Source organism: Dendrobates tinctorius, unplaced genomic scaffold, assembly GCF_039654945.1.
Source record: "Dendrobates tinctorius isolate UK_male_01 unplaced genomic scaffold, ASM3965494v1 ptg000250l, whole genome shotgun sequence".
Classification (NCBI taxonomy): Eukaryota; Metazoa; Chordata; class Amphibia; order Anura; family Dendrobatidae; genus Dendrobates; species Dendrobates tinctorius.
The window spans coordinates 3904754-3930055 of NW_027361917.1; the positions used below are offsets into that span (position 1 = coordinate 3904754).

Sequence of the window (25302 nt, forward strand, 5' to 3'; positions counted from 1 at the left end):
GGCTTATTCACCCGCTCCCCCCTCCCTGTCTTGCTCTACACAAGAAGAAATGTGTAGAGCAAGACAGGGAGGGGGGAGCTTTTGAATAAGCCCCGCCCAGCGGATTGGACAGCGGCAGTTTACATACATCTGAACCGATATAAAAAAGGTATTTATGCATGAAAGGTGCGGGGTCAGGGGGAAGCAAACGTACTAAGAGAATCCTTATGTGACACAATTGAATGATATCATTATATGATATCTCAAAAAAGGGGTGACAGATTCCCTTTAAATAGCAACAGCCTGGTTACCTGCTACTACAAGATAACTATATGCATCCCACCTAATAAAGGGGCACTCAGGGGAGATAAAAAAATGTTTGCACTTTCCCTACCCTCATAAACTACAGAGATGAAATGCCCAATGCACTTTAATTATCTTTATAACCATTGTAATGCCCGTTGTCAGGATCTGCTCCCCCCTTCCGTCTGGGGCATGACATCCCACAACAGTGTGCATCTCCCCGCTGTAACAGCCAGCCTGAAAAGAGGGGGGCGTGGCCACAAACCCTGTTCTTTGCAGAGAGACAGCTATTTTCTCCTTCGCCTCATTGGGGGACACAGATACTGTGGGTGTATGCTTCTGCAGCTAGGAGGCTGACACTAAGTGAAAAAAAGAGGTTAGCTCCTCCTCCGCCGTATACACCCTCGCCCCTATTGCGGGCGGAAATCAGTTTTTTGCTTAATGTCCATGGAGGCACACGTCTGTTTTTTTCTCCTGACTTTTTTCGTCTTTTTCCATGAAGATGTGACCAGGGCAACGGATCCTATTGAAAGGGTCCGATTTCCCCAAACCAACAACGGGCGAGCAAGTGCGAGTGTCCCTCCACGTATCCTCTCCCGCGTCGTGGGACACAATGCCGGACTTAGCTCTGACCACCCCTAGGTATTGAAGTCATGGGCTGTACAGGGGCACAAGACTAGTCTGTGCGGCCCCCACTGCTCTACCAATGCTTAGACTGCAGTTTCAAGGTGGCGGTCCCTCTCCTCACCCCCTGAAGGGTTTAGATGGAGCTAGGGTGCCTGCACCGTCCTATTTTATCAAGGCCCCCTCACATACCTGCGCTCAGGCTGAAGAGGATCATCAGTGAGGAGAGGGTCTGGGAGGGCTCCTGCGAAGATCTCCGGGCTGGAGCCCCAGCCGGCGGAAGCCACCGGCCATGCAAGGCTGAGAGTGGCTGGATCCGTCAGGTCGGGTAGGGGAAAAATTGAGGCCGCGGCTTCAGCCGGAGCTAGGGCGCGGCAGGAAGTCCCGCCCCTGGAGCCGCACGTCACATCCGGCGGCCCGCCCCGCACTGGACGGCGGCGAAGAAATTTAGACTCCTGCTTCGAAGCGCAGCTAGGCCGCAGAACAGAAGCACCGCCCCTAGAGCGGTTTTACATGCTGGCTCACTCCCACAGCTGGTGGCGCGCGATTTGAAGGAAGCAGCCAGGATGGGGGGGGGGGCGGCGGTGCAGGACTGGGGTAAGTGCTGCCTGAGAGGCCATGCCACAGGGAAAACGAGGTGCTACCTCCTCCCCACATCCCCAGCAGCGGACAGATACAGCATGTCCGAAAAGGCAAAGACGCACATGTTCTTTTACGCTGCATGCATCTCTTGTCGAGCTGCGTTTCCACGGGCGCAGAGCAAGCGATTATGCAAAGCTTGCGAATCCGAACGCGCCCAGGAGCCCTCCCCTGCGACCGTGACCAATGTGTCAAATCCCCCGGAGTGGGCCCAATTACTGTCTCAGTCCATGGCGTCGCTTACGAGAGCAATAGAGTCCCTTCAAGCCCCAGATAGGGGCAGGGACAGTGGCTCGCCGCTTTTTCGTCACCCGTTTCAGGCACGTCTTCAGGCCTTTTGCAACACCAGGTGGACTACAGCGGCCAATTCCGCCGCCTCAGGCCGCCCAACCAGGATAGGGAGTGGCAGGTCTCATATAGAGCCAACCCATTGGGGAGATTGCGTACTCAGCAGCCCAGATCGAGGGGATCCAGATCCCAAAGATCGTCGGCCAAATGACTCTAGGCCTTTACCAGACGACACCAGCAAGGTGGGCGGCCGCCTACTCTGGTTTTTCCACGTCTGGGCCAATGTCGCTCACGACGCATGGGTAAAGAAATTGGTGGCCTCAGGTTACAAAATAGAATTTGTCAGATACCCGCCAAGACTGTTTTTTCTTTCCCAGCTTCCCAGGGTGGATACCCAGGCAAGGGCTCTATTGGGAGTCATCAAATCGCTCCAGCACAACGGAGTCATTGTTCCAGTGCCGGAACACGAAGAAAATTAGGGGTTCTATTACAACCTTTTTACGGTTCCCAAAAAGGACGGGTCTGTCAGGCCTGTTTTGGACCTGAAGCTTCTGAACAAATGCATCAGGATCAGACATTTCCGGATGGAGTTTCTCCGGTCAGTCATATCGGCCATGGAGCAGGGAGAATACTTGGCCTCAATAGATATCCAGGACGCATATCTGCATATTCCCATTTTTCCTCCTCATCAGAGGTTTCTATGCTTCGCCATCAGAGATCTACATTTTCAGTTCGTAGCACTACCCTTTGGGCTAGCCACGGCTCCCAAAGTGTTCACAAAGGTTATGGCAGTTGTCATGGCCATACTGCATTCTCGAGGCATAGTTGTCTTGCCTTATCTGGACGACCTCTTGGTAAAAGGCCCTTCAATACGGGCATGCGAGGAAAATGTCAACATCACGCTAGATACTCTTGCCCGCTTAGGGTGGTTAGTCAATGCGAAGAAGTCATCCCTTGTGCCAGCTCAAAAGATCTCCTTCCTAGGAATGATTCTCGACACTCGCCAAGGGTTGGTAATTCTCCCTCAGGAAAAGGTACTAGCGCTCCGGCAGGGAGTCCGGGCACTTCGGCAACCGATCCCTCATACCATCCGATCCGGGATGAGGAGTCTAGGGAAAATGGAAGCCGTACCGTTCGCCCAGTTCCTTCTTCGCCCCCTGCAGCACGCCCTTTTGCCAGCTTGGGACAAGAATCCCTTCACGCTCGACCGGCAGTGCCGACTGTCCTTTCAAGTCAGGCAGTCGCTCGGATGGTGGTTAACCAGTTCCTCTCTGACCCAGGGGAAACCTTTCCCTCCAGACCATTGGTTGGTGATGACAACCGACGCCAGTCTCCTCAGCTGGGGAGCAGTGTTTCGCCACCACACGACCCAGGGACGGTGGTCGCCACAGGAGGCACGCCTCCCGATCAACTTATTGGAGATACGAGCAATTCGGCTGGCTCTGCAAAAGTTTCATCACTTTCTAGCAGGCCGCCCTATCCGGATTCAGTCGGACAACGCCACTGCGGTGGCTTACGTAAATCACCAGGGGGGCACCCGCAGCAGAGGAACCATGCGCGAGGTGGGGCATGTTCTGCAGTGGGCCGAAGCAAACCACTCGGTGATTTCGGCTGTCCACATCCCGGGCGTGGAAAATTGGGCAGCAGACTTTCTCAGCCGGCAGGGTCTTGCGTCCGGAGAGTGGTCTCTACATCCCGAAGTCTTCCGGCAGATTTGTCAGCTGTGGGGAGCTCCGGATGTGGACCTGATGGCGTCCAGAGTGAACGCCAAGGTGCCCACATATGTCGCTCGGGCCAGGGACCCCCAGGCAATCGCTGTGGACGTTTTGGTTCTGCCATGGAACCAGTTTCGCCTCCCATATATATTTCCCCGCTGCCACTACTTCCGAGGGTCATCAAGAAGATCAAGACGGAAGGGGTCCCGGAGATTCTGCTGGCCCCAGACTGGCCCCGTTGATCATGGTACGCAGATCTAATGTAGCTGCTCGCCGACGTTCCTTGGCGCCTGCCAGAGTGCCCAGATTTGCTCAAGGGCCGATTTGCCACCCGAACTCAGGGGCCCTGTGTTTGATGGCATGGCCGTTGAATCTTGGATTCTAACCCAGGCAGGGTTCGGGAGCAAGGTGGTCGCTACAATGATTAGCGCCTGAAAGCCTTCTTCAGTACGAGTTTACCACCACATCTGGAAGGTGTTTTTTGCTTGGTGTCGAGGCCGCGGTGTTTCTCCGCTGAGATTCTCAATCCCCAACATCTTGACTTTTCTCCAGTCGGGCCTAGACTCGGGCTTAGCCCCAAGTTCCCTCAGGAGACAAATATCGGCCTTATCCGTCCTGGCCAAGTGCAGAATTGCTACCAATCTTCAGGGGAAGACTTTCATCCAGGGAGTCTCCCACTTGGTACCTCCCTATAAGGCGCCTATGGACGCTTGGGACCTTAACCTGGTACTAAGTGTTCTACAGGAAGCTCCATTTGAACTGCTTCAGGATATCTCCTTGAGGTACCTTTCCTGGAAAGTTGTGTTCCTAGTGGCCATCACTTCTATCAGGCGGGTTTCAGAACTGTTCCTCACATTCCATAAGGATAAGGTGGTGCTCAGACCAGCCTCTCCTTTTCTGCTGAAAGTCGTGTCCTCTTTTCACATTAATGAAGATGTTGTCTTGCCTTCATTTTGTCCAGCACCGGTGCACCGTGTGGAAAAGGCTCTTCACACATTAGACCTGGTAAGAGCCCTCCGGAGGTACGTGTCGTGGACAGCACCCTTTCGTCAGACGGACACGCTGTTCGTGCTCCCCGAAGGGCGCAGGAAGGGACTCGCTGCCTCAAAATCGACCATAGCCAGATGGATTCGTTTGACTATTCAGGAGTCCTACCGCATTAAAGGCACGCCGATTCCAGCAGGGATCAGAGCGCACTCTACTCGGGCAGTAACCTGGTCCAGCCTGCACACATTTGCCAAACATTATAATATCCATGCTCACGCCTCGGCGGATGCGAGCCTGGGTAGAAGGATTCTCCAAGCAGCGGTGGTGCACCTTTAAACAAGAGGTGCATGTAACTTGGATCGGTGAGTCAATCTCCCACCCAGGGACTGCTTTAGGACGTCCCACAGTATCTGTGTCCCCCAATGAGGCGAAGGAGAAACATGGATTTTTGGGATAACTCACCGTAAAATCCTTTTCTCCGAGACGCTCATTGGGGGACACAGCACCCACCTTATTAGCCAGTTGGCTCTTGTTTTGTTTAAATTTGTATGCATTTACTAATTTGATATAAGGGTGGTGTTTTGGACATGTTGTACCTGTATTAAGCCTGATTTTGTTGTCGTCCTACTGCTTTGGCACCAAACTGATTTCCGCACGCAATAGGGGCGAGGATGTATACGGCGGAGGAGCTAACCTCTTTTTTTCACTTTGTGTCAGCCTCCTGGCGGCAGAAGCATACACCCACAGTATCTGTGTCCCCCAGTGAGCGTCTCGCAGAAAAGGATTTTACGGTGAGTTATCACAAAAATCCAATTAACAGAAGACTGGCTGATAACAGTGGGGAGCTGTGTACTGATATACAGATGGACGGGAGAGCAGTTAAGAGCAGCTGATGTCACACCAGCCCTCTGATAATGGCTCCCTGTCTGCAGTCCAAGGCGAGGAGATGTGGCCTGCTCCCTAGTAGTAGCCATGCAGTGAAGGAGACATTATCAAGGGGTTGGCTGCAGCTACCTGCCCTCTCACCCCAGACTGCAGACAGGAAGTCATTATCAGGGTGCTAGTGTGACATCAGCTGCTCTTCACTGCTCACCCATCCATCTGGGACATTACATCAGTATACAGCTCCCCACGGTTATTAGCCAGTCACCTGATAATAGCCGATTCTCTGCAGAGAGCAGGGGTCATGGCCACGCCACCTCTTCTCAGGCTGTCACAGCGGGGAGCTGCACACTGGTGTATGATGTAATGTCAAAAAGAGGGGGAGCAGTAAGGAGTAGCTTCTGTCACACTGAACTGTAAGGGTTATAAAGACAAAGTGCTAAAGTGTCACAGCTGAAGACAGTAATTAACAGCGGTTACGTGACTGGAACAGTGCGTCATTGGGTGTTCTGTGATGATGCGCTGTTAGTCTCTTGACAAAGGCCGCTAATCAAAGGCTTCCGTGGTCCTTGGACATTCAGATACCTCAGTCATCTCTACCAGAGGTACTTGGGTTGGATCCAGGAGGTGACATAGTAGGTCAGTATGCCTATGTTTGTTATTAAATAACTACCCATTCCTTAGCAAAGAAGAAATTTTGCACTGGGCAACCTCCCTTATCAATTTTTTTTGCAGGGGAGGTAAGAAAGTTGGAAATTGTTATAACAAAATAAAAAAACACCACTGCAGCTCGTCTGTATACAGTTGTGCTCAAAAGTTTACATACCCCGGAAGAGTGTTTGCTTTCTTCGTCATTTTTCAGAGAATATGAATGATAACACCAAAACCTTTTCTCCACTCATGGTTAGTGGTTGGGTGAAGCCATTTATTATCAGACTACTGTGTTTTCTCTTTTTAAATCACGATGACAACCCAAAACATCCAAATGACCCTGATCAATAGTTTACATACCCAATTTCTTAATACTGTGTATTGCCCCCTCTAACATCAGTGACAGCTTGAAGTCTTTTTTAGTTGCAGATGAGGTTCTTAATTTTTTCAGATGGTAAAACTGCCCACTGTTCTTGGCAAAAAGCCTCCAGTTCCCGTAACTTCCTGGGCTATCTAGCATGAGCTGCGCGCTTGAGATCTCCCCAGAGTGGCTCAATGATATTGAGGTCAGGAGACTGAGATGGCCAGAACTTTCACTTTGTTCTGCTGTAGCCATTGACAGGTCGACTTGGCCTTGTGTTTTGGATCGTTGTCATGTTGAAACGTCCAAGTACGTCCCATGCGCAGCTTCCGGGCTGATGATTGCAAAATTTGCCTCCAGTATTTGCTGATAACATGCTGCATTCATCTTTTGTTCAAATTTGACCGTTTCCTGTTAATGCTAGTCATCAGCGTTCAAACTGTGATTATCAATTCCATGGATATCGATTTGTATCCCTTTCCTGTTTTATACAATTCACCTACCTTTTCCCGTAGATCAGTTAACAATTCTTTTGCTTTCCCCATGACTCACAATCCAGAAACGTTAGTGACTGGATGAAAGATGCAAGAGTCTGTCTGGATCACAGAAACTCACTCAGCTTTTATATACACACACACTGATTACAAGCAAACAGGTCACAAACCCATTTGTGTCAACTTCTGTGCATATTATCAGGCCCAAACCACCAGGGTGTGTGAACTTTTGATCAGGGTTATTTGGATGTTTTGGGTTGTCATTATGATTTAAAAAGAGAAAACACAGTAGTTTGACAATAAATGGCTTCACCCAACCACTAACCATGAGTGGAGAAAATGTTTTGGTGTTATCATTCATATTCTCTGGAAAAAAAGGCCAAGAGTGCAAAAATTCTGCCGGGGTATGTAAACTTTTGAGTACAACTATATAAAAATAAATATATATAATATAATATTTATGCAGCTGCAGCGCATATATATCTATATCAGATCCAGGTTCCCTTTCCTTGTCCATATCCACAGGGATATGGTAACCATGATGAGGAGGCAAGGAAAGCAGCAACTCCAAATACCATCAAAGGGTAAGACAGATCCTGAAGAGCCAGCTCAATGAGAAGAATAAAATCTGCGCCATCAATACATATGCCCTGCCAGTTATCAGATACCCTGCTGGCATAGTGTGCTGTCCAAATGAAGAGATGGAAGCTGCAGATGTGAAGACATGAAAGCTCATCACCAAGTCTAACACCCAAAGATTGTATACCAACAGAAAGGAGGATGGTTGAGGCTTGATAAGCGTCCAAGCCACCATCACGGATGAAACAAGGAGTATCCAGGAATACATCAGAAAAATGGCACCAAAAGAGGAGATGCTGAGAGAATGCCTAAGGCAACAACAACAGATCTGGAAGGAAGAATAGGAACATGAAGCGCCATGGCAAGACAAGCTGCTGCATGGGGTGTACCATCGACAGATAATGGAAGTGGCTGACATGGAGAAATCCTACCAATGGCTGGAGAAAGCTGGACTCCGAGACAGCACAGAGGCATTAATCATAGCGGCACAAGAGCAAGCACTTAAGGCCCCATTACACACAACGATGTCCCAGCGATCCCACCAGCGATCCGACATGGATGTGATCGCTGGGACATCGTTGGGCTGATTGCTGGTGAGCTGTCATATAGACAGCCCCCCCAGCGATCAGGACCAGCGAGCAAGCTGGTTTCTAATGTAAACATCGGGTATCTAAGAGCCACGGCTCCTGGATGCCCAATGTTTACCTTGGAAACCAGCGTGTACGTCGGTTTCCAAGGTAAACAGCAGGTATCCAAGAGCCGCAGCTCCTGGATACCCGATGTTTACATTAGAAACCAGCGTCACTGATCGCTAGTCTCTCGCTGCCACATGCAGCGATGCGTGCTGGCCAGCGGGAGACCAGTGATCAAAAAATGACCCGGGCCGATCGAGAAAGATCAGCGATACCCGGCAGGGGGGCAGGTCGCTGATCCCTGTCACACACAGCGATCTCGCTGGCGAGATCGCTGTGGTGTCACAAAATCGGCGAGATCACTGTGTGTGACGGGGCCTTAAGTACAAGATCCATAGAAGCAGGAATCTACCACACAGGACAAGATCCAAGGTGCAGACTATGCAAAGAAACCTCAGAAATAATCCAACACATAGGGGAAGGATGCAAAATGCAAGCAAGGACAGCGTATACCGAACGCCACAACCAAGTAGCGGGAATTGTATACAGGAACATCTGCACAGTATATGGGCTAAATCCCCCGAAGTCCATTGGGAGACCCCAGAAAAAGTGGTGGCGAATGAAAGGGCTAAAATCCTGTGGGACTTCAAGATCCAGACAGATAAGCAGGTGTTGGCTAACCAACCAGACATTGTCATAGTAAACAAGGATCAGAAAACAGCAATGATAATACATGTGGCAGTGCCAAGTGACAGCAACATCAGAAAAAAAAGAATATGAGAAGCTGGAGAAATACCAGGGCCTCAAAGGAGAACTGAAGGTGTGGATGGTGAAGGCAACAGTGATTCTAGTGGTGATAGGAGCACTTGGAGCAGTGACCCCTAAGTTGGTTAAATGCCTACAACAGATCCCAGGAACTCTGTCTAGAAAAGTGCAATGCTGGAAACAACTAAGATCCTGCGCAGAACCCTCAAACTCCCAGGCCTCTGGTAGAAGACACGAGAATGAGGAAGGATAGCAAAGATCGCCCTCATTGGGAGGGTGAAAAGGAAGTTTTTTTTATATATATTCTAAATAAGCACTTTCTATCAGTAGGTTTTTTGCAACATAACTTGAAGGCAGCTGAGGAAACTGATTTCAGCGATGTGTCACTTATTAGGCTTTCTGCTGTCTTTTCTATACAATGAAAGTTTTTGTCAGCAGGAGATTAGCCCTACAGGACTACAGCTCCCATGTCTCATGGTCAAACTATGTCCCCACCACCAAGGAGCAGCTTACTGTCGATATACCATGTACACAGAAAGCTGCCAATGAGTGGTGTGTGAGGTTAGGTTTCAGAGCTATACTAGATCTAAAGACTGACTGTATTACAGCTACTGCACCCAGTAAAATAAGTGACTCACTGCTGAAATCAGGGTCTGTTTTCATATATTATACTCCACTCAGATGAGGTAGCAAAATTCCCTTTAATGGATAAAAAACATAGCTTCAACCTCTGTAAAATGTATTACACAATTAGCACTTGGGGTAAATAGAATAAAGAATATGGTAGGTTACGCTAGCTGCTATTTTGACATTTGAAATCTAATATTACACATCCCAATTGTAGCAGCTGATTTGAGCCTCCCCTTATGAATTATCAACAGGGCCACCGTGAGACATTGAAATTCATAAATATGTATGTTCTTATAATTGAAAGCAACGGCATATAGTATATTGTACTTTGTTTTCTATGTGGATATGTAACCCAATTTTATTTAAATTTCAGGTCGACCTTTCAACTCACTGTGGATTTATGGGTGGTCTGCAGAGGAACGGAAGCACTGGACAAACTGCACCTTATTACGCTACCTCTACTGTTGAAGTAATCTTTCACGTCTCTACACGCATGTTGTCTGATACAGATGATTCACTGACCAAAAAGGTGACTGTAAATAACATGGATATACACGACGTTTAGGAAAGGAGCACTGAACCAACAAATGATTGATTAAATGAAACCAGAAATAAAGCTCCCTCACTGGTTCTTGGTCTGCAAAATTTCCTGTATAATCCCTGAAACCATCCGGTAGGGGGTTAATTCTCCGCTGATCGACTCCATCTTCTGCTGGAGGCCGGCTGAAGCCGAGCGCTCATTACAAAAGTTATTCCTAGTTTTGTTTGATTTAATAGTTGACCTTTTCCACCAAGACTTGTCTTGGTCCATATCCTGTGATTTAGTAGTCCTTTCATATGAGTTTGTGTCGTCCAAATGATTTATGAACTTATCCAATACTCTATTATTTAATCATTTGTTGGTTTGACCTTTATAATATTTGTAGACGGAGTTGATGCTGTGATTGTAATGTAGGCTCTCTACTGATCAAATGTCATCTTCTGGCTTCTATGTTTCAGTTAGTGGAGTTTGGCAAAGTATAGTTGTATGTTGTGTATATATGTGTGTGTGTGTGTGTGTGTGTGTGTCTGTGTGTGTGTGTGTGTGTGTGTGTATATATATATATGTATATGCGTGCGTGCAAAAACTTTTTAAACAAGTGTTGGAAAAATGCAAAATAAAAATGCTTTCCAAAATCAAAGTTTATACATTGTACTTCTCAATTAACAAAATGCAAAGTGAATGGACAGAAGACCAATCTAAATGAATTCAATATTTGGTGTGACCATTCTTTACCTACAAAATTTCTTCTAGGTGCACTTGCACAGCTTTTGAAGTTTCTGCCTATATTTTTATGCATTGAGGACACCAAGAAATAGGCAGTTTTGAGGAGCTTAGACGTAGAGGTTGGCCAAGGAAACTTAGTGCAGCAGATGAATGACATATCATGGTTACTTGTCCTTCAAGATTGGAGGTTGCATAGTTGTACCATCAGCTCAGAACTGACAGCAGCCAGTGGGACGCATCTACACCCATCTATTGTTCGGAGAAGTCTGGCCAGAAGTGATCTTCATTGAGGAATTGTCCTAAAACCATTACCTTTGACATGGAAACAAGACAAAGTGACTTAGATATGCACAAAAACACAGGAACTGGGGTGCAGGAAATTGTCAGCAAGCACACTGGACTGCGGAATGAAAATGTGAAGTATTCAGCTGTAACAGAAGGCAGTTTGTTCGCTGAAGGGCTGGAGAGCAGTACAGTAATGAGTATCTGCATACAACAGTGTAGCACAGTTGAGGATCCATGCAGTTATGGGGATGTATTTCAGCAAATAGAGTTGGGGATTTGATCAAGATTAATGCTGTCCACAATGCTGAGAAAGTTAGGTAGATACTTATCCATCATGTAATACAATCAGGGAGGCGTCTGACTTAAATTTGCTCTGAAGCAGGAAAAGGACCCCAAACATACAGCCAATGTATTTAAGAACGATCTTCACAATAAAGAAGAACAAGGAGTCCTGGAAGTGATGATACGGTCCCACAGATTCCTGATCTCAACATTATCCAGTCTGTCTGGGATTACATGATGAGACAGAAGAATGTGAACAACTTTCATTCACAGGAGATCTGTAGTTAGTTCTCCAAGATGTTGAGAACAACCTCCTTGCCGAGTTCTTTCAAAAACTGTGTGCAAGTATACCTAGAAGAACTGATGCTATTTTGAAGGCACAGGGAGGTCACACCAAATATTGATTTAGATTTCTCTTTTGTTCATTCACTTTGTATTTTGGTAACTGAATAAATAAATTAACTATTAGCACGTCTGTTTTTAAGCATTCTTACTCTGCAATATTTTCACACATCTGCTTAAAACATATCTCCAGATGTAATGGATTAAAGTATATTTTCTGTTGGACTCTGGTTTATGCTTATCTCTGTATTCTGCGTTAACCCTGACAATATTAATACAGTATTTGATTCTCTCTTCTTTTTCCTTTGATTGAAGTAATAGATCACCTGCATGAATGCCCCTGTAACCTTTGTCAGAAAAGCTGGATTCATCTTGTGTTCTTCAGCTGGAAAGTGTCATGTTCAATGCTGATTGATGAGCTTTGATGAAGCCTTGGCTTTTTTAGCTGAGGCAGTTGCCATTCTCTGAGCATCACGCCACGCTGGTGGGAATGAAATGACTTGTAGCTGTGGTGCCTAGATGAATCCAGCCATGCTGAAGTCCACCTCTATAGACTGCTAGCTAAGGAGTAACGGATGCCTTGGTTTTGGCAGGAAGATTCCCCACCGAACCGGCCATGACTCAGATGATACCTTTTTCAGCTTCCAAATTTGTGTTCATTAGCAATAAACATTCTTTTTCAGGATGTCTCTCGGCTAGAATAAAAAATCAATCACACTAACAGCTTCTTACAATCTGTCCTGTTATCCTAACTAAATTGCCGCTAACAGCTCCGAAATGAGGTTTTTTCCCTTCCTGTTGTTGAAGAGCTAGGGTTTATTTGATAGGTTTGACTGCAAATGCGGCCAACTTTCTCCTTGCAGAGACCTAGACGCAGCCCGATCGTGAACTCTTGCTCCTTTGCTGTAGAAATTTGTTAGCTATTTCGAGATTAGATTTTTAGTCGCTAATCTCACTGCTGTAGGGGTTTGTAAAGTGGGGACAGGGCTGTGCTATTGGATTTGTCCAATTCATTTGACTTCAGGACTATAATTGCACTTATGTCTTACCAGCCTTTTATAGCCTGGGGCTGGCCGGCAGCAGAAAAACAAATTGGCAATGATACAGTAAGAGTGAAAGGGAATGAAAGGAGCACATTATTAGTCTCCAGGCACCGCTGATCTGGCAGGAAGTTTCTCGGTTAATTTACAAATAAAACTTAGATTTTAGGATGGGCACACTGTAAGGAAAACAATGGGGTTGTCAGGCTCGAGATACTTTGTGAAAGCAGCAGCCTCGACTATTGGAGAGCAGAAATTCTTCAATCAAACAGACACGTTCTTGCTGGAGCCAGCTGGCCGTGTAATGCAATTAATAGGGAATAGAGGTCAGACCATTAGGTGTTTACCATGACCAGTGTCACTAGTGGCGTGCTGCCCGGCTGGCTGCATATTGGGAAGACAAGTGAAGAGGGGAATTAGCTGGCTTTCTCAGCTATTGAATGAGAGTGGCACATTGACTGTCCCTTCAAGTATTAGAGTGTTTTCCTTAGGCTGGAAAAATGAGCATTTGTTCAGAGGCTTGCAGTGGACGCAGGCTGCTGCCAAGGACACCCAGTTCAGACTAAATGAATAGTGCTGGCCTACCGGAGACATGAATAACGTGTGTGTTCTGACCTACCATCCTCAGAGAAGACAGACTTAAACTTGCCCTCTTGTCCACTTTACTATTGCACTAAATGTACGAATTGGTCTCTTTATTCACAACCATATTATTTTTAATGAAAGAAAAGTTTTGGGGTCCCATCAGCAGGAACAAAAACTTTTGTAAACTTTTTATGTGAAGTAAGTTTGCAAGTAATCTTTCTCTTAGTTACAGAAAGTGAAGTTAAAACTAATCTCCAAGTATTGAGGCTTATTTGGCTGGGTACTGTTCCCTCAGTTGTGGTTTACTTACCAGTTTTACTCACATTCTGCCGTGTAAATTTGCTATCCATTCCCTGACTCTGTGTTCTGTGGGTGTCTGCCTTGTGGATATACACAGATTCAAAGCTCGAGAGTAAGAACTTCATTAAAAAGCACAGAGAATTGACTAAGGTCCCCATTATTACCGGAGAATTTCACGTTACTTTAGACTCCCATAGATGTGCTACAGCGCAGCAGAGCTAAAAACAAAAAGTTATAAGTTATATTTTGAATTATTGGAGTTTAGTGCACACTAGAAGCCACGTAGTCGTGTCTGATCCCTCAATCTTACTCCCATCTGTCCCCAATTATTTGCCAATGGGTTGGTGTGAATGCAGAATCAGACTACACAATGTTTGTGTGTAGTCTGTTACCATGGAGATGTATTCATTTTCATAGGAGCTGTTAATGGAAATAAAGGCATATATTTAATCAAGATCATTTGCAACGTTGCTACCTTTTTATATTGAGATATTTTAAGATGATGTAGCTACCCTTTTCTTGTCTTTTGGCAATGCACATTGTTTCACCTTGGCATTGTTATAAAAAAAAATGGTGTTGATGAATGTGCATTTAGCACACATGCATTTGTAAATAATGGAAAATGTCATATTGTTTCTGTTAAAACGTGAATTTTTATTTTGCAGTTTCGGCACCTTGGAAATGATGAAGTTCACATTGTTTGGTCTGATCACACTAGGAACTACCGAAGGAGCATTATACCTACAGATTTTGGAGATGTTTTAATTATTATTTACCCAATGAAGAATCGGATGTATTTTATAGAAATAATGAAGAAACCAGAGGTAATTATGTTTTAAACTTAGTAAAAATGTCACAGGTTAAGGTTGTTAAAGAAGCACTCTCATCAAAATGTTTATCTTGATATATTGCAGTCATCATGTTTTATACAGCACTGTGCACTCACAATTGCTCATTTTGCCTTTCTACCCACTTAATTATTCTGTTTTCAATTACAATTTGATTTGCAAACACGCGATTAAAAACTGATTAGCTGAATCCTTCTAAGCTGTATGTGGAAACAGGAGGTCAATTTTCCCTGCATGACTCATGAGTCACTGCAAAAGTCCCTGGTGGCGGGGCTTGGGGTTGAAGAGGGGCGGAGCTGCTGGGTCAGAAGAGGATGATGACTCATGCGGGGACAAGAGACTTCCTGTTTCTAAATAGAGCAGAAAAAAGAATTGTCTGGGTAGAAAGGCAAAATGAGCAATTGTAAGTACACAGTGCTGTATAATACGATTGCAGTATATTAAGAGGATAAAAGCTTTGATGGGTGAGCTTCTTTAAATAATTAAAATTTCTAGAGACTTACTAAAAGAAAGCAAGTAGTGTACAATAAAAATGTGAAAATTAACCTTAGTGTTTTTAACCAATATAACTTAGAAAGTGAACTCTCTACTATATTTTTCTTTAGACCATGATGCAATGTCAGCTGTTAATATAGGAAATTACTAGGATGTTGCATCACTATAGAATTCATACGTGACTAAATAAGGCTCTAAATCATGAGGCTACGCTACCGAAAAATTCAATTTTCAGTCTTTTTCATTGAGATCCTGTGTGGCTCAAAATGCTTAACGTATTTACAGTACAGACCAAAAGTTTGGACACACCTTCTGATTCAAAGAGTTTTCTTTATTTTCATGACTATGAAAATTGTAGATTCACTCTGAAGGCATCAAAACTATGATTTAACACATGTGGAATTATATAATTAACAAAAAAGTGTGAAACTGAAAATATGTCTTATATTCTAGGTTCTTCAAAGTAGCCACCTTTTGCTTTGATTACTGCTTTGCACACTCTTAGCATTCTCTTGATGAGCTTCAAGAGGTAGTCACCGGAAATGGGCTTCCAACAGTCTTGAAGGAGTTCCCAGAGATGCTTAGCACTTGTTGGCCCTTTTGCCTTCACACTGCGGTCCAACTCACCCCAAACCATCTCGATTGGGTTCAGGTCTGGTGACTGTGAAGGCCAGGTCATCTGGCGTAGCACCCCATCACTCTCCCTCTTGGTCAGATAGCCCTTACACAGCCTGGAGGTGTGTTTGGGGTCATTGTCCTGTTGAAAAATAAATGATAGTCCAACTAAACGCAAACCGGATGGAATAGCATGCCACTGCAGGATGCTGTGGTAGCCATGCTGGTTCAGTATGCCTTCAATTTTGAATAAATCCCCAACAGTGTCACCAGAAAAGCACCTCCACACCATCACACCACCTCCTCCATGCTTCACGGTGGGAACCAGGCATGTAGAGTCCATCCGTTCACCTTTTCTGCGTCGCACAAAGACACGGTGGTTGGAACCAAAGATCTCAAATTTGGACTCCTCAGACCAAAGCACAGATTTCCACTGGTCTAATGTCCATTCCTTGTGTTCTTTAGCCCAAACAAGTCTCTTCTGCTTGTTGCCTGTCCTTAGCAGTGGTTTCCTAGCAGCTATTTTACCATGAAGGCCTGCTGCACAACGTCTCCTCTTAACAGTTGTTGTAGAGATGTGTCTGCTGCTAGAACTCTGTGTGGCATTGACCTGGTCTCTAATCTGAGCTGCTGTTAACCTGCGATTTCTGAGGCTGGTGACTCGGATGAACTTATCCTCCGCAGCAGAGGTGACTCTTGGTCTTCCTTTCCTGGGGAGGTCCTCATGTGAGCCAGTTTCTTTGTAGCGCTTGATGGTTTTTGCCACTGCACTTGGGGACACTTTCAAAGTTTTTCCAATTTTTCGGACTGACTGACCTTCATTTCTTAAAGTAATGATGGCCACTCGTTTTTCTTTACTTAGCTGCTTTTTTCTTGTCATAATACAAATTCTAACAGTCTATTCAGTAGGACAATCAGCTGTGTATCCACCAGACTTCTGCACAACATAACTGATGGTCCCAACCTCATTTATAAGGCAAGAAATCCCACTTATTAAACCTGACAGGACACACCTGTGAAGTGAAAACCATTTCCGGTGACTACCTCTTGAAGCTTATCAAGAGAATGCCAAGAGTGTGCAAAGCAGTAATCAAAGCAAAAGGTGACTACTTTGAAGAACCTAGAATAGAAGACATATTTTCAGTTGTTTCACACTTTTTTGTTAATTATATAATTCCACGTGTTAATTCATATTTTGATGCCTTCAGAGTGAATCTACAATTTTCATAGTCATGAAAATAAAGAAAACTTTGAATGAGAAGGTGTGTCCAAACTTTTGGTCTGTACTGTATGTTCCTAGATTTTCCTGTACACTTTTTGACCTTTTTTAATTGTCTTCCAGTTGGCTTCATATAATGTAGTGTATGGTGCATGTCCAGGTTATTTGCTCACTTCCAGCTGTACAGCAGTGGTAAAATGTTCACTATGTGCCTCTGTCTTCCAAATCCAATATATGCTGCTGGAGAATAATAGCGCAATAGGTTCCCATCCAGGATAAAATGACTACTATGATCAAACTGTACTTACCAATTTGAGCCAAAAGACAAGCTTATAGAGACATCCGCTGCGGAAGATCCCCCGGTCCACTCGTGACCAACCAGCGACAAAAAAAATGGGTAAATGTGGATTTAATCTGTGCTGCTGAATAATTCAGGATCCAGACCATGTAGCCATTAAATTGTGGATTTATTCTCAACGCGTTTCAAAGTACAAGACTTCTTCATCAGGAGCACCACAATGTACCAATGGTGCATATGTACATTGTGGTGCTCCTGATGAAGAAATCTTGTACTTTGAAACGTGTTGAGAATAAATGCACAATTTAATGGCTACATGGTCTGGATCCTGAATAAGGCTGGTTTCACATTTGCGTTCGGGAGGGCTGTGGATGGCTGCCTACTTCCTCCTTTCTTCCTACGCTCCGCCTACTTCTGTATGCGTCCAACGTTTCCCTGCGTACCTATCTTTTACATTGGGTACGCAGGGACATGCATTGTATGCGGATGCGTCCGCATGCGGCGATTTGACGTGTGCGGTGACCTCACAAAAACGCAAAATTTTAAGGAGAAACAATGCATTCTTAGTAGAGTGTGCATGGGAAGGTCGGAAAAGAAAACTGTCCACCAAACAAGCATTTCTCTGACAACTTTCTTATGTGTATGGCCAATTTCAGTCCTTTTAAAGGGATTGTCTGACACTTGACATTTGCTTAATAAATGAGATTTTGGAGTGTCTACCACCCGGCACCCCTACAGATCAGCTGAAATCTGCTCTGGAAGTTTATCTCCAGTTTATCCCGAAGGAGAAATAAGCAGATCGCTTGGGGTGCTGATCAGCTGAAATCCAACAGATGGGTCATCAGTTGTTGAGTGCAGGACAACCCCTTTAACGTCACACATTTCTTCACAAATCAATATGCTTTTGTGGTTCTTGATGAGTAGAGAGAAATGCAATTCTCCACTTACAAATGTCACTTTCCGAAATCTTCTGACATGACAGTAGCTTTTTTTCTTAGCTTAATGTTTCTGTGCTTCTGCCCTTAATCTTTTAGCGATCATTGAGGGTTAAAGCACCCAGACCTCCACTACTGGACTTCCACTGATCAACACTTCTGTGTGTATGTCTTGTGTCTTTGAGGAACTTGCTTGGTGGTGTTGAGGGAATGTTGTTCTGGATACTGTGGCTAGAAAATGACTCAGAACATTATCGATAATCTAAAAGAGGAACTGTTAACAATTAAACTTAACTCCACAAAACATAAGAGATGTAGCTGCATAGATTCCTAGAAGTAAATGAATGCCTCCTAAATATAAGGCTTGACTGTTTTTTTTACCCACGTCCATTGCCAAGAGGCAAAGAAGATATGCCTGTAAATATAATATTCTGCATTCATCTACTTGGAAAACAGTGATCAAAGCCTAGTCTCAAGTGCTAGAAAGCACAGTCAAGGGCTCTGACTGCCGGATAAATGAGGGACTGAGGAAATCAGTCAACATTCATTAAAGTACTTTAACATTCTGTTCGATGTGATGTTGCAAATGTATCACAATTGGGTGTACAGAAGAGTTCCAGAATTAATTACTGCACTGTAATTATTTCTGCAGGATACACAATTTTCTTTAAAAACGTAAGCCTAAAACTTTTTGTCCTTGGGATCAATAAGCGGTAAGGGTAAAATCTGAAACAAGCATTGATATGCTGTGCTGAAAATGTATGCTGTGCACTGGTGAAATGTGTTGGAATCTCGCCCAGTTGCTTTTTCCATCTGAAAATGTGGACCTAAAATCCACCAAATTCTGACACTCAAAGGTGTCCACTGCTTCATTGTATACAGTAGACGTCTTGACTCCTTGCTGCTGTTCCTAGGCATGCATGTAAAGCAGTCAGCCATGTCATCATCATAGTTCTCATCACCAATGCTTGTTAGGGTACCGTTACACTAAACGACGCACCAGCGGTCCCGACAACGATACGACCTGGTAAGGATCGCTGGTGCGTCCCTACATGATCGCTACATGGCTGTCAAACATGCAGACTTACCCAACGATGCAGCAGCGATCCGTATAACGACCTCGGCGGTCGTTGGGACCTTGTCACACAGTAGCGATTCTGACGACTCCCGCCTGCGTCCCTGATTTCTGCGTCGCTAACGAGGTCGCTCGTCGTCGTCAAACACAGCGATGCGCGCTGGCCAGCGGGACGCCAATGATCAAAAAATGGCCCAGGACATTCAAGCACGATCAGCGACATCGCAGCGGGGGGCCGGTCGCCGCTACATGTCACATGTAGCGAAATCGCTGGCAAGGTCGCTGTTGCATCACAAAATTGGTGACGCTTCAGCGATCTCGCTATGTGAGAAGGGGCCTTTAGAGTTAGAATCTCTGTATAGCAGTTTTCACTTTTTCCTCACACAAGCTACCATTTCACTCTAAAGATTACAGTGAGGGTGCGCAAATAATGGGCATTGATTTCCAAGAACAGATACTCAGATCTTTCGACCTCACTGCAGCTGTCGTGGAATGCTGGGAATTGTAGTTGCACAATTGCTAGTGTGCTGCAGGTAACTGACCCTCCTGGTGTGGGGTATTCTACTTGAAAAGCACGGTTGTCTATTAAGTTTATTCCCATATAGACTGTTTTTCATATGTTGTGCTCCTAGAGCAGATCAATAAAGGGAATATGAACTTCACAGAGGGGAGTCCACCTCTTGGGACCGCCTTTCTTAACTCTCGACTCTGGCTAATAAAGCACTGATTTTGCCCTAGGTAACAGGACCATATATGTATTAGAGGCAATACCTATTCATTTAAAGGGCTACACTTTCCCACTGTGCCTGCGCTAGATTACTGCAACTGTAAAATGTAGCGTGCTTCAATTTTATGAAATCTCACACAAACGCTACAGTGAAAACCTGCATTATAAATCGATAGTGTATGTAACCCGTATTGCCATCTCAGAATGGCTGTAAAAACTTTAACCCCTTCACTACATAGGATGTTGGGTGCAGCTCCTTAGCGGATGGGTTGACGGCCCTCGCCTCTGCCACCATTGTAATCCCGTGAAGCCGTCCCGCGGTTTGGCTTCATTGGAGATCATTTTAGTCGACAGCAAAATAAAGTTCTGTCTCTTGGAAGAAAGGCAGCAAGAAATAAATTCACAAAAAATTTGCTTTTTCATGAAGGAGTTAAAAAAAATTTTGCTTGACATTAAAAGGAGTCCAGCTCTAAGATACTCATCATATAATCCCAGGGCATTAGTAAAGTGGATTTCTTGATCATGCAGAATGTATGGCCATCACTCCCATAAAATGTACACTGCTCCCCTAGTTCTCTTCTGTATGTAATGCTGTCAGCTGTTTTAAAGGGAATCTGTCACCAGGTTGTTACCCCATGTGAGGATAACGCATTGTAGTGCCAGAGACCCTGATTCCAGCAATGTGTTACTTACTGGGCTGCTTATTGTAGTTTTTATAAAAATTACTATTTAATCAGTAGGAGATTATCAGAAGAGGACTAGTAAGTCTGCTGCCAGGTAGTCCTCCATATTCATGAGCTCTGTATAACCACGCCCCCAACACTGATTGGCAGAGTGTCCACAGAAAGCTACCAATCAGTAATGTGGGCGGGGTAATACAGACCTCAACAATAAACCCTATTTTGTCTGATCGGGCAGTCATAATGGTTTCCATAAGTTTCATATTTCATTCCACATGTAGATTACCATTAGTGGGGAGCTGGTGGAAGGAATAAGACTGCGTGATCAGACTACGCAGGGTTTGTTGGTAGTTGTAAAAATGGTAACACATATGTCTGCATATAAGAGATTTTTTTTTTTTGCTAGTGACTGTCACTTTGACATAAACTTCTAAAGAAAATCCTACAGATATTGATAACATAAATACAGAGCCAATGAGAAAAATAGAAACAAGGGTTACATTAATAACACATAGATAGCAGCATGTATAATCTGACTGCAGAGAGCTGGTTACACTTCCAGCTTAGACATTCTAAAATATAGAAGTATAGGAAGGAAAAAGGGGAAGGAAAGGGAAAATAGAGAAAAGGGTGTAGAGGGGAAAAAAATGGGGCAATGTAAGAACAGTAACCACACAGGGGGCGAGAACAAATGGTCTAAGAGGGGCTGCATCCCAAAGGAAGACCCCAATCAAGATTGTGGATTGTTGAATACCAAGGTGTTTAGAACGTGTAAGTGTCACGGATTTAAGAAGTACGGTAATTTTTTACATACATGACATCATTCACCAAAGCCATAATGAGAACAGTCTGAATTTTTTTTTTTCAAAAGTAGTGGAATAAAATCTCTTCCCTTTTAACAAAAATTAAAAAACTGATGGTGTATTAATATGTAGTGATGGAGGAGAACCAATGCAGGGCCAAAGTCTCCCAACCGATCTGTGACTAAACATATGTGACTAAACTTCACACTTCAACAGAATATAGAAAGTGTTTAATCAAGACAGTTTGCAAAGGTGGCTCATATTATGTACAATTGAGCAATAAAAATGGTTGCAAAGGTAGATGTACCCCTGTAGGTGGTCTGTGATCGGGAAACCATCTAAAACTGAGTATATTTGTGCTGAGTAGTAACTGGTGACCTGTCACCAGTTGAAAAGATGGCCACTTTTTGCTCCGATTTCAGTTTTTTTTTCTATCCCTGATTATTCCTTTTTTTTTTTTTTTGAACCAGCTGATTTAATCAGTCATCATATATCTTTATCAGCTCCGCTGTAACCGCGGCTGTAGCTCTTACTTTCCACTGTCATTCTCTGATAGCGGGATTTAGGAAGACTGCTGACGATCCCTGTGCCTGTCATTACATTACTCCTGTGAATGATGGCTCGTGCCGGCGTTCATCGGAGATCGTCATTTCTGCTATACATAGCAGTGCTGAAGCCCTGCTATGTATACGACAGGCGATCAGACGATTGCTGCTTCAAGTCTCCAAATGGGGACTATTAAATAAAGTTAAAAGATAAAAGAATAAAAAGTTTTTAAAAATATGAAAAAACACAAGTTCAAATCACCCCCCCCTTTTGCACCATTGAGAATAAAACAAAAAAAAATGTAATACACATATTTGGTATTGCTAAATCGGCCATTTTGTTCCAGATATATGGGCCTTTTTTCTTTTTGGGGATGTGATTTTCAGGGTAAAGGCTCATACTCGCATGCGAGAAACTCAGACAAGCCTCACACGTTAATACCTGGCTCTGCCGCAGGCACTCAAATCGCGCGTTCAGCTGCATGTACTTCCGGCGGTGCCGGGTATTGACGTGCAAGACTCGTCCGAGTTTGTCACGTGTGAGTATGAACCCTAGTAATGCAGACAGCCTAAAGACATGCCTTGAAAAATTTTTTTGAGCCATTTATTGAAATACTTTCAGGGCAAAAACTGGCAATACTTTGACCTGATGACATGTCCTAGGTAAAGAAGCACTCCCATCTATATATATCATAGAGTGGTAGAGTTGGAAGGGACCTCAGGGGTCATCATATCCAACCTCCTGCTCAAAGCAGGATTCACTAAATCATCCCAGAGAGATGTCTGTCCAGCCTCTGTTTGAAGACTTCTATTGAAGGAGAACTCACCACCTCTCGTGGCAGCCGGCTCCACTCATTGATCACCCTCACTGTCATAAAGTATATTATTAGTAAATGTATATATATGCATGTAATGTTGTGTGAGTGTATTAATATACTCACCTCCCGCTGCTTTCTCCAGTGTCCAGCGCCATTCTGCTCCTCTTGTCAGTGACATCACCCCTCTGCCGACTATCCGGGACACCCTTCGTGAGCTGAAAGTGGTTGTCACAGTGTAAACCTAGGGTGTGAGAGAATGAGATTCCATAGACTTGCATTGTAGAATAGACTTCCGTCTCACAGAAAGTGTAGAGTGAGCCGGCTAGTCACAATTGCGGTGACATCACTGAGAAGAGGAGCAGAACGGCTCTGGACTCTGGAGAAAGCAGTGGGTTGTGAGGATGTTAATACTCACACAACGTTACATACATGTACATTTTTAATACTTTTTTAATACAAAAAACCTAGATGGGAGTTCTTTAAATACCAATAGTTCATAAACAGTAAAAACATACGTGACCATGAAAAGGAAAAAATCTTAACGTCTTTGACGTATAAATGTCACCCGAATAAGCAATGATACTGCCTAGTAGAGATACGAGCTCACAGCTCGGCCCTGCACTTGTAATGGCACTCCTATAATAAAAAAGAAGACAAAGCCATCACAAAGCAATAAACTGTATCCAGACATTTCCAGGGCAAGTGCAGCTGACCTTTGGTTCACTAGCTACTGACCCCAGGATGGATGGACAGGCTTGGAAGGGAGATGTCTGCTATTTGGCCTCTTTCCTGGTCTTTAAATTGCATTCCCTAATCAAATGATGCCCTCTATCAGGTTACAGCGCCCCCAGCAGCATAAGGCCATTATACAGCATAATGTTAGTCTTTTGGTTTGCATTCAGACGGGGGCACCCGGGTCAGTGCGGACTCTGTATGCATTTCTCCATCACACGCAAAGTTCTGATAGATACAAAATGAGTGCAGCAGAATTGAAATTTCATTTCGTCTCCTGAAATATAAAGCCAACTTCTTTTTTTTCCCTTCACTTAATTAAGCAATATAATTATCACAGACGTAATGCAGCCCTTGCTCAAGAAAGCTGCAGAGAAAAAGACAATAAGAAGTCTGTTAGAATGAAAGCATTCCACGCGTCCCAGATGTAGGAGGGTCCTCTACACAATGAGGTGAAAAGCCGCCTGCCAAGGCGGACAAAGGCTAGCACGCGGGCTCTCCTCTCCACACATACCGCTAGGGACCCGGCATGGGCTCCCTGGGACACAGATGCCTCGTTATACTGCGGCCAGTCATTGGAGATTAATTCTCAGCCATTTGGTGCAATAATTTACCCATTCCCTAGTGTTTTATCTAGTGTCATTGACTGTGGGCTATAGATCTTTGTACGGGAGAGCTAACCTCACCCCTATGTGTCATATTCTAATGGGTTTTTTTCTATTGTTAGGAATTTTTTAGTTCACAGTCAAAACTTTTTGAAAAGTTTTTAACACTTTAACTCCCCTTCCTTGCATGAGCCTTAATAAATACATACATTTTATATATATATATATATATATATATATATATATATATATTATTACACATACATACATACGATGAGCAAACTTCCTCGGATGACGTGTTATCTGAGCATGCTTGGATGCCAACCGAGTGTTTTTGGAATGCTCGAAAAATATGTCGGAGTCCCCGCGGCTGCACGTCTCGCGGCTGTTTGACACATGCAAGGATTGCCTAACAAGCAATGCCCTGGAAAAAGTATTCCAGGGAAGATAAAGAAGTGAAAGGAATGCTATACCAACCAACATATTGTTTTGTTTTTTTTGTGTCCTTTTTATAACGTTCGTTGCATGGTAAAAATTTTGGTTAATATGATTCTTCTGGTTTGCACAAATGTGTCAGTGCCGAACTATTTTGTTTTATTTTTAGTGGTTAGTAAAATGAAGACCTTAAAAATGGTCTTCATTTGGCAGCAAAAAAAATGGCAGCAAAAACATTTTTATTTTTTTTTTTATAAGACACCCATCTCTGACCCTACTGACCCTAGTAGTTTGTGTTTTTGTTGCTTCCACCGATGGCAAAAAAATATATATATTTTCTGAGACATGTAGTTTTTTATTTTTCTGGCAAAGCAGCTGAGGAAGAGCTTGTTTTTTGTGTGGGTGGGTTGGCATTTGTATTTGGATTATTTTGGGGTACATAACAATATTTTGATTGCTTGCTATTGCATTTAGAGGCGCATCAACAGAAACACGGCGATTCTGGAATGTCTGTTTGTGTTTTCAATTTACAGCAGTTACTGTATGGGATAATTGCGTTTATATTTTTAGAGATTTGACTTTCATGGAAATGGCGATTCCAGATTTTTTTTTTTTATATATATATTTTTTTAATTGTATATTTAAACTGGGAAGATTTTATAGATTTTAATTTAATTTTGTTTTTTGTTTTTTTTTTAGTCTCCTTAGGTGATTTGAGCTTGGGATCCTTTGATTGCTTGTTCTATACTCTGCAGTACCGCAGCATTGCAATATATAGTGTAAATGATGGTCTTCTATGCATTACGTATATTGTGTCCGTAGTGATGAAATCAGGTGGAATC

The 25302-nt window shown here is 44.0% G+C and overlaps 1 protein-coding gene across 4 annotated transcripts in view; it reads left to right on the forward strand.

The window, feature by feature from the left end:
* RALGAPA2 (Ral GTPase activating protein catalytic subunit alpha 2) overlaps positions 1-25302 on the forward strand; it is a 412397-nt gene that overhangs the window by 270774 nt on the left and 116321 nt on the right. For all 4 annotated transcript variants that reach the window (XM_073557418.1, XM_073557416.1, XM_073557417.1 and 1 more), the window contains 2 exons: positions 9903-10058; positions 14296-14454. In XM_073557418.1, the coding sequence (XP_073413519.1) occupies positions 9903-10058; positions 14296-14454 (315 nt within the window). The remainder of the gene's footprint in view (positions 1-9902; positions 10059-14295; positions 14455-25302) is intronic.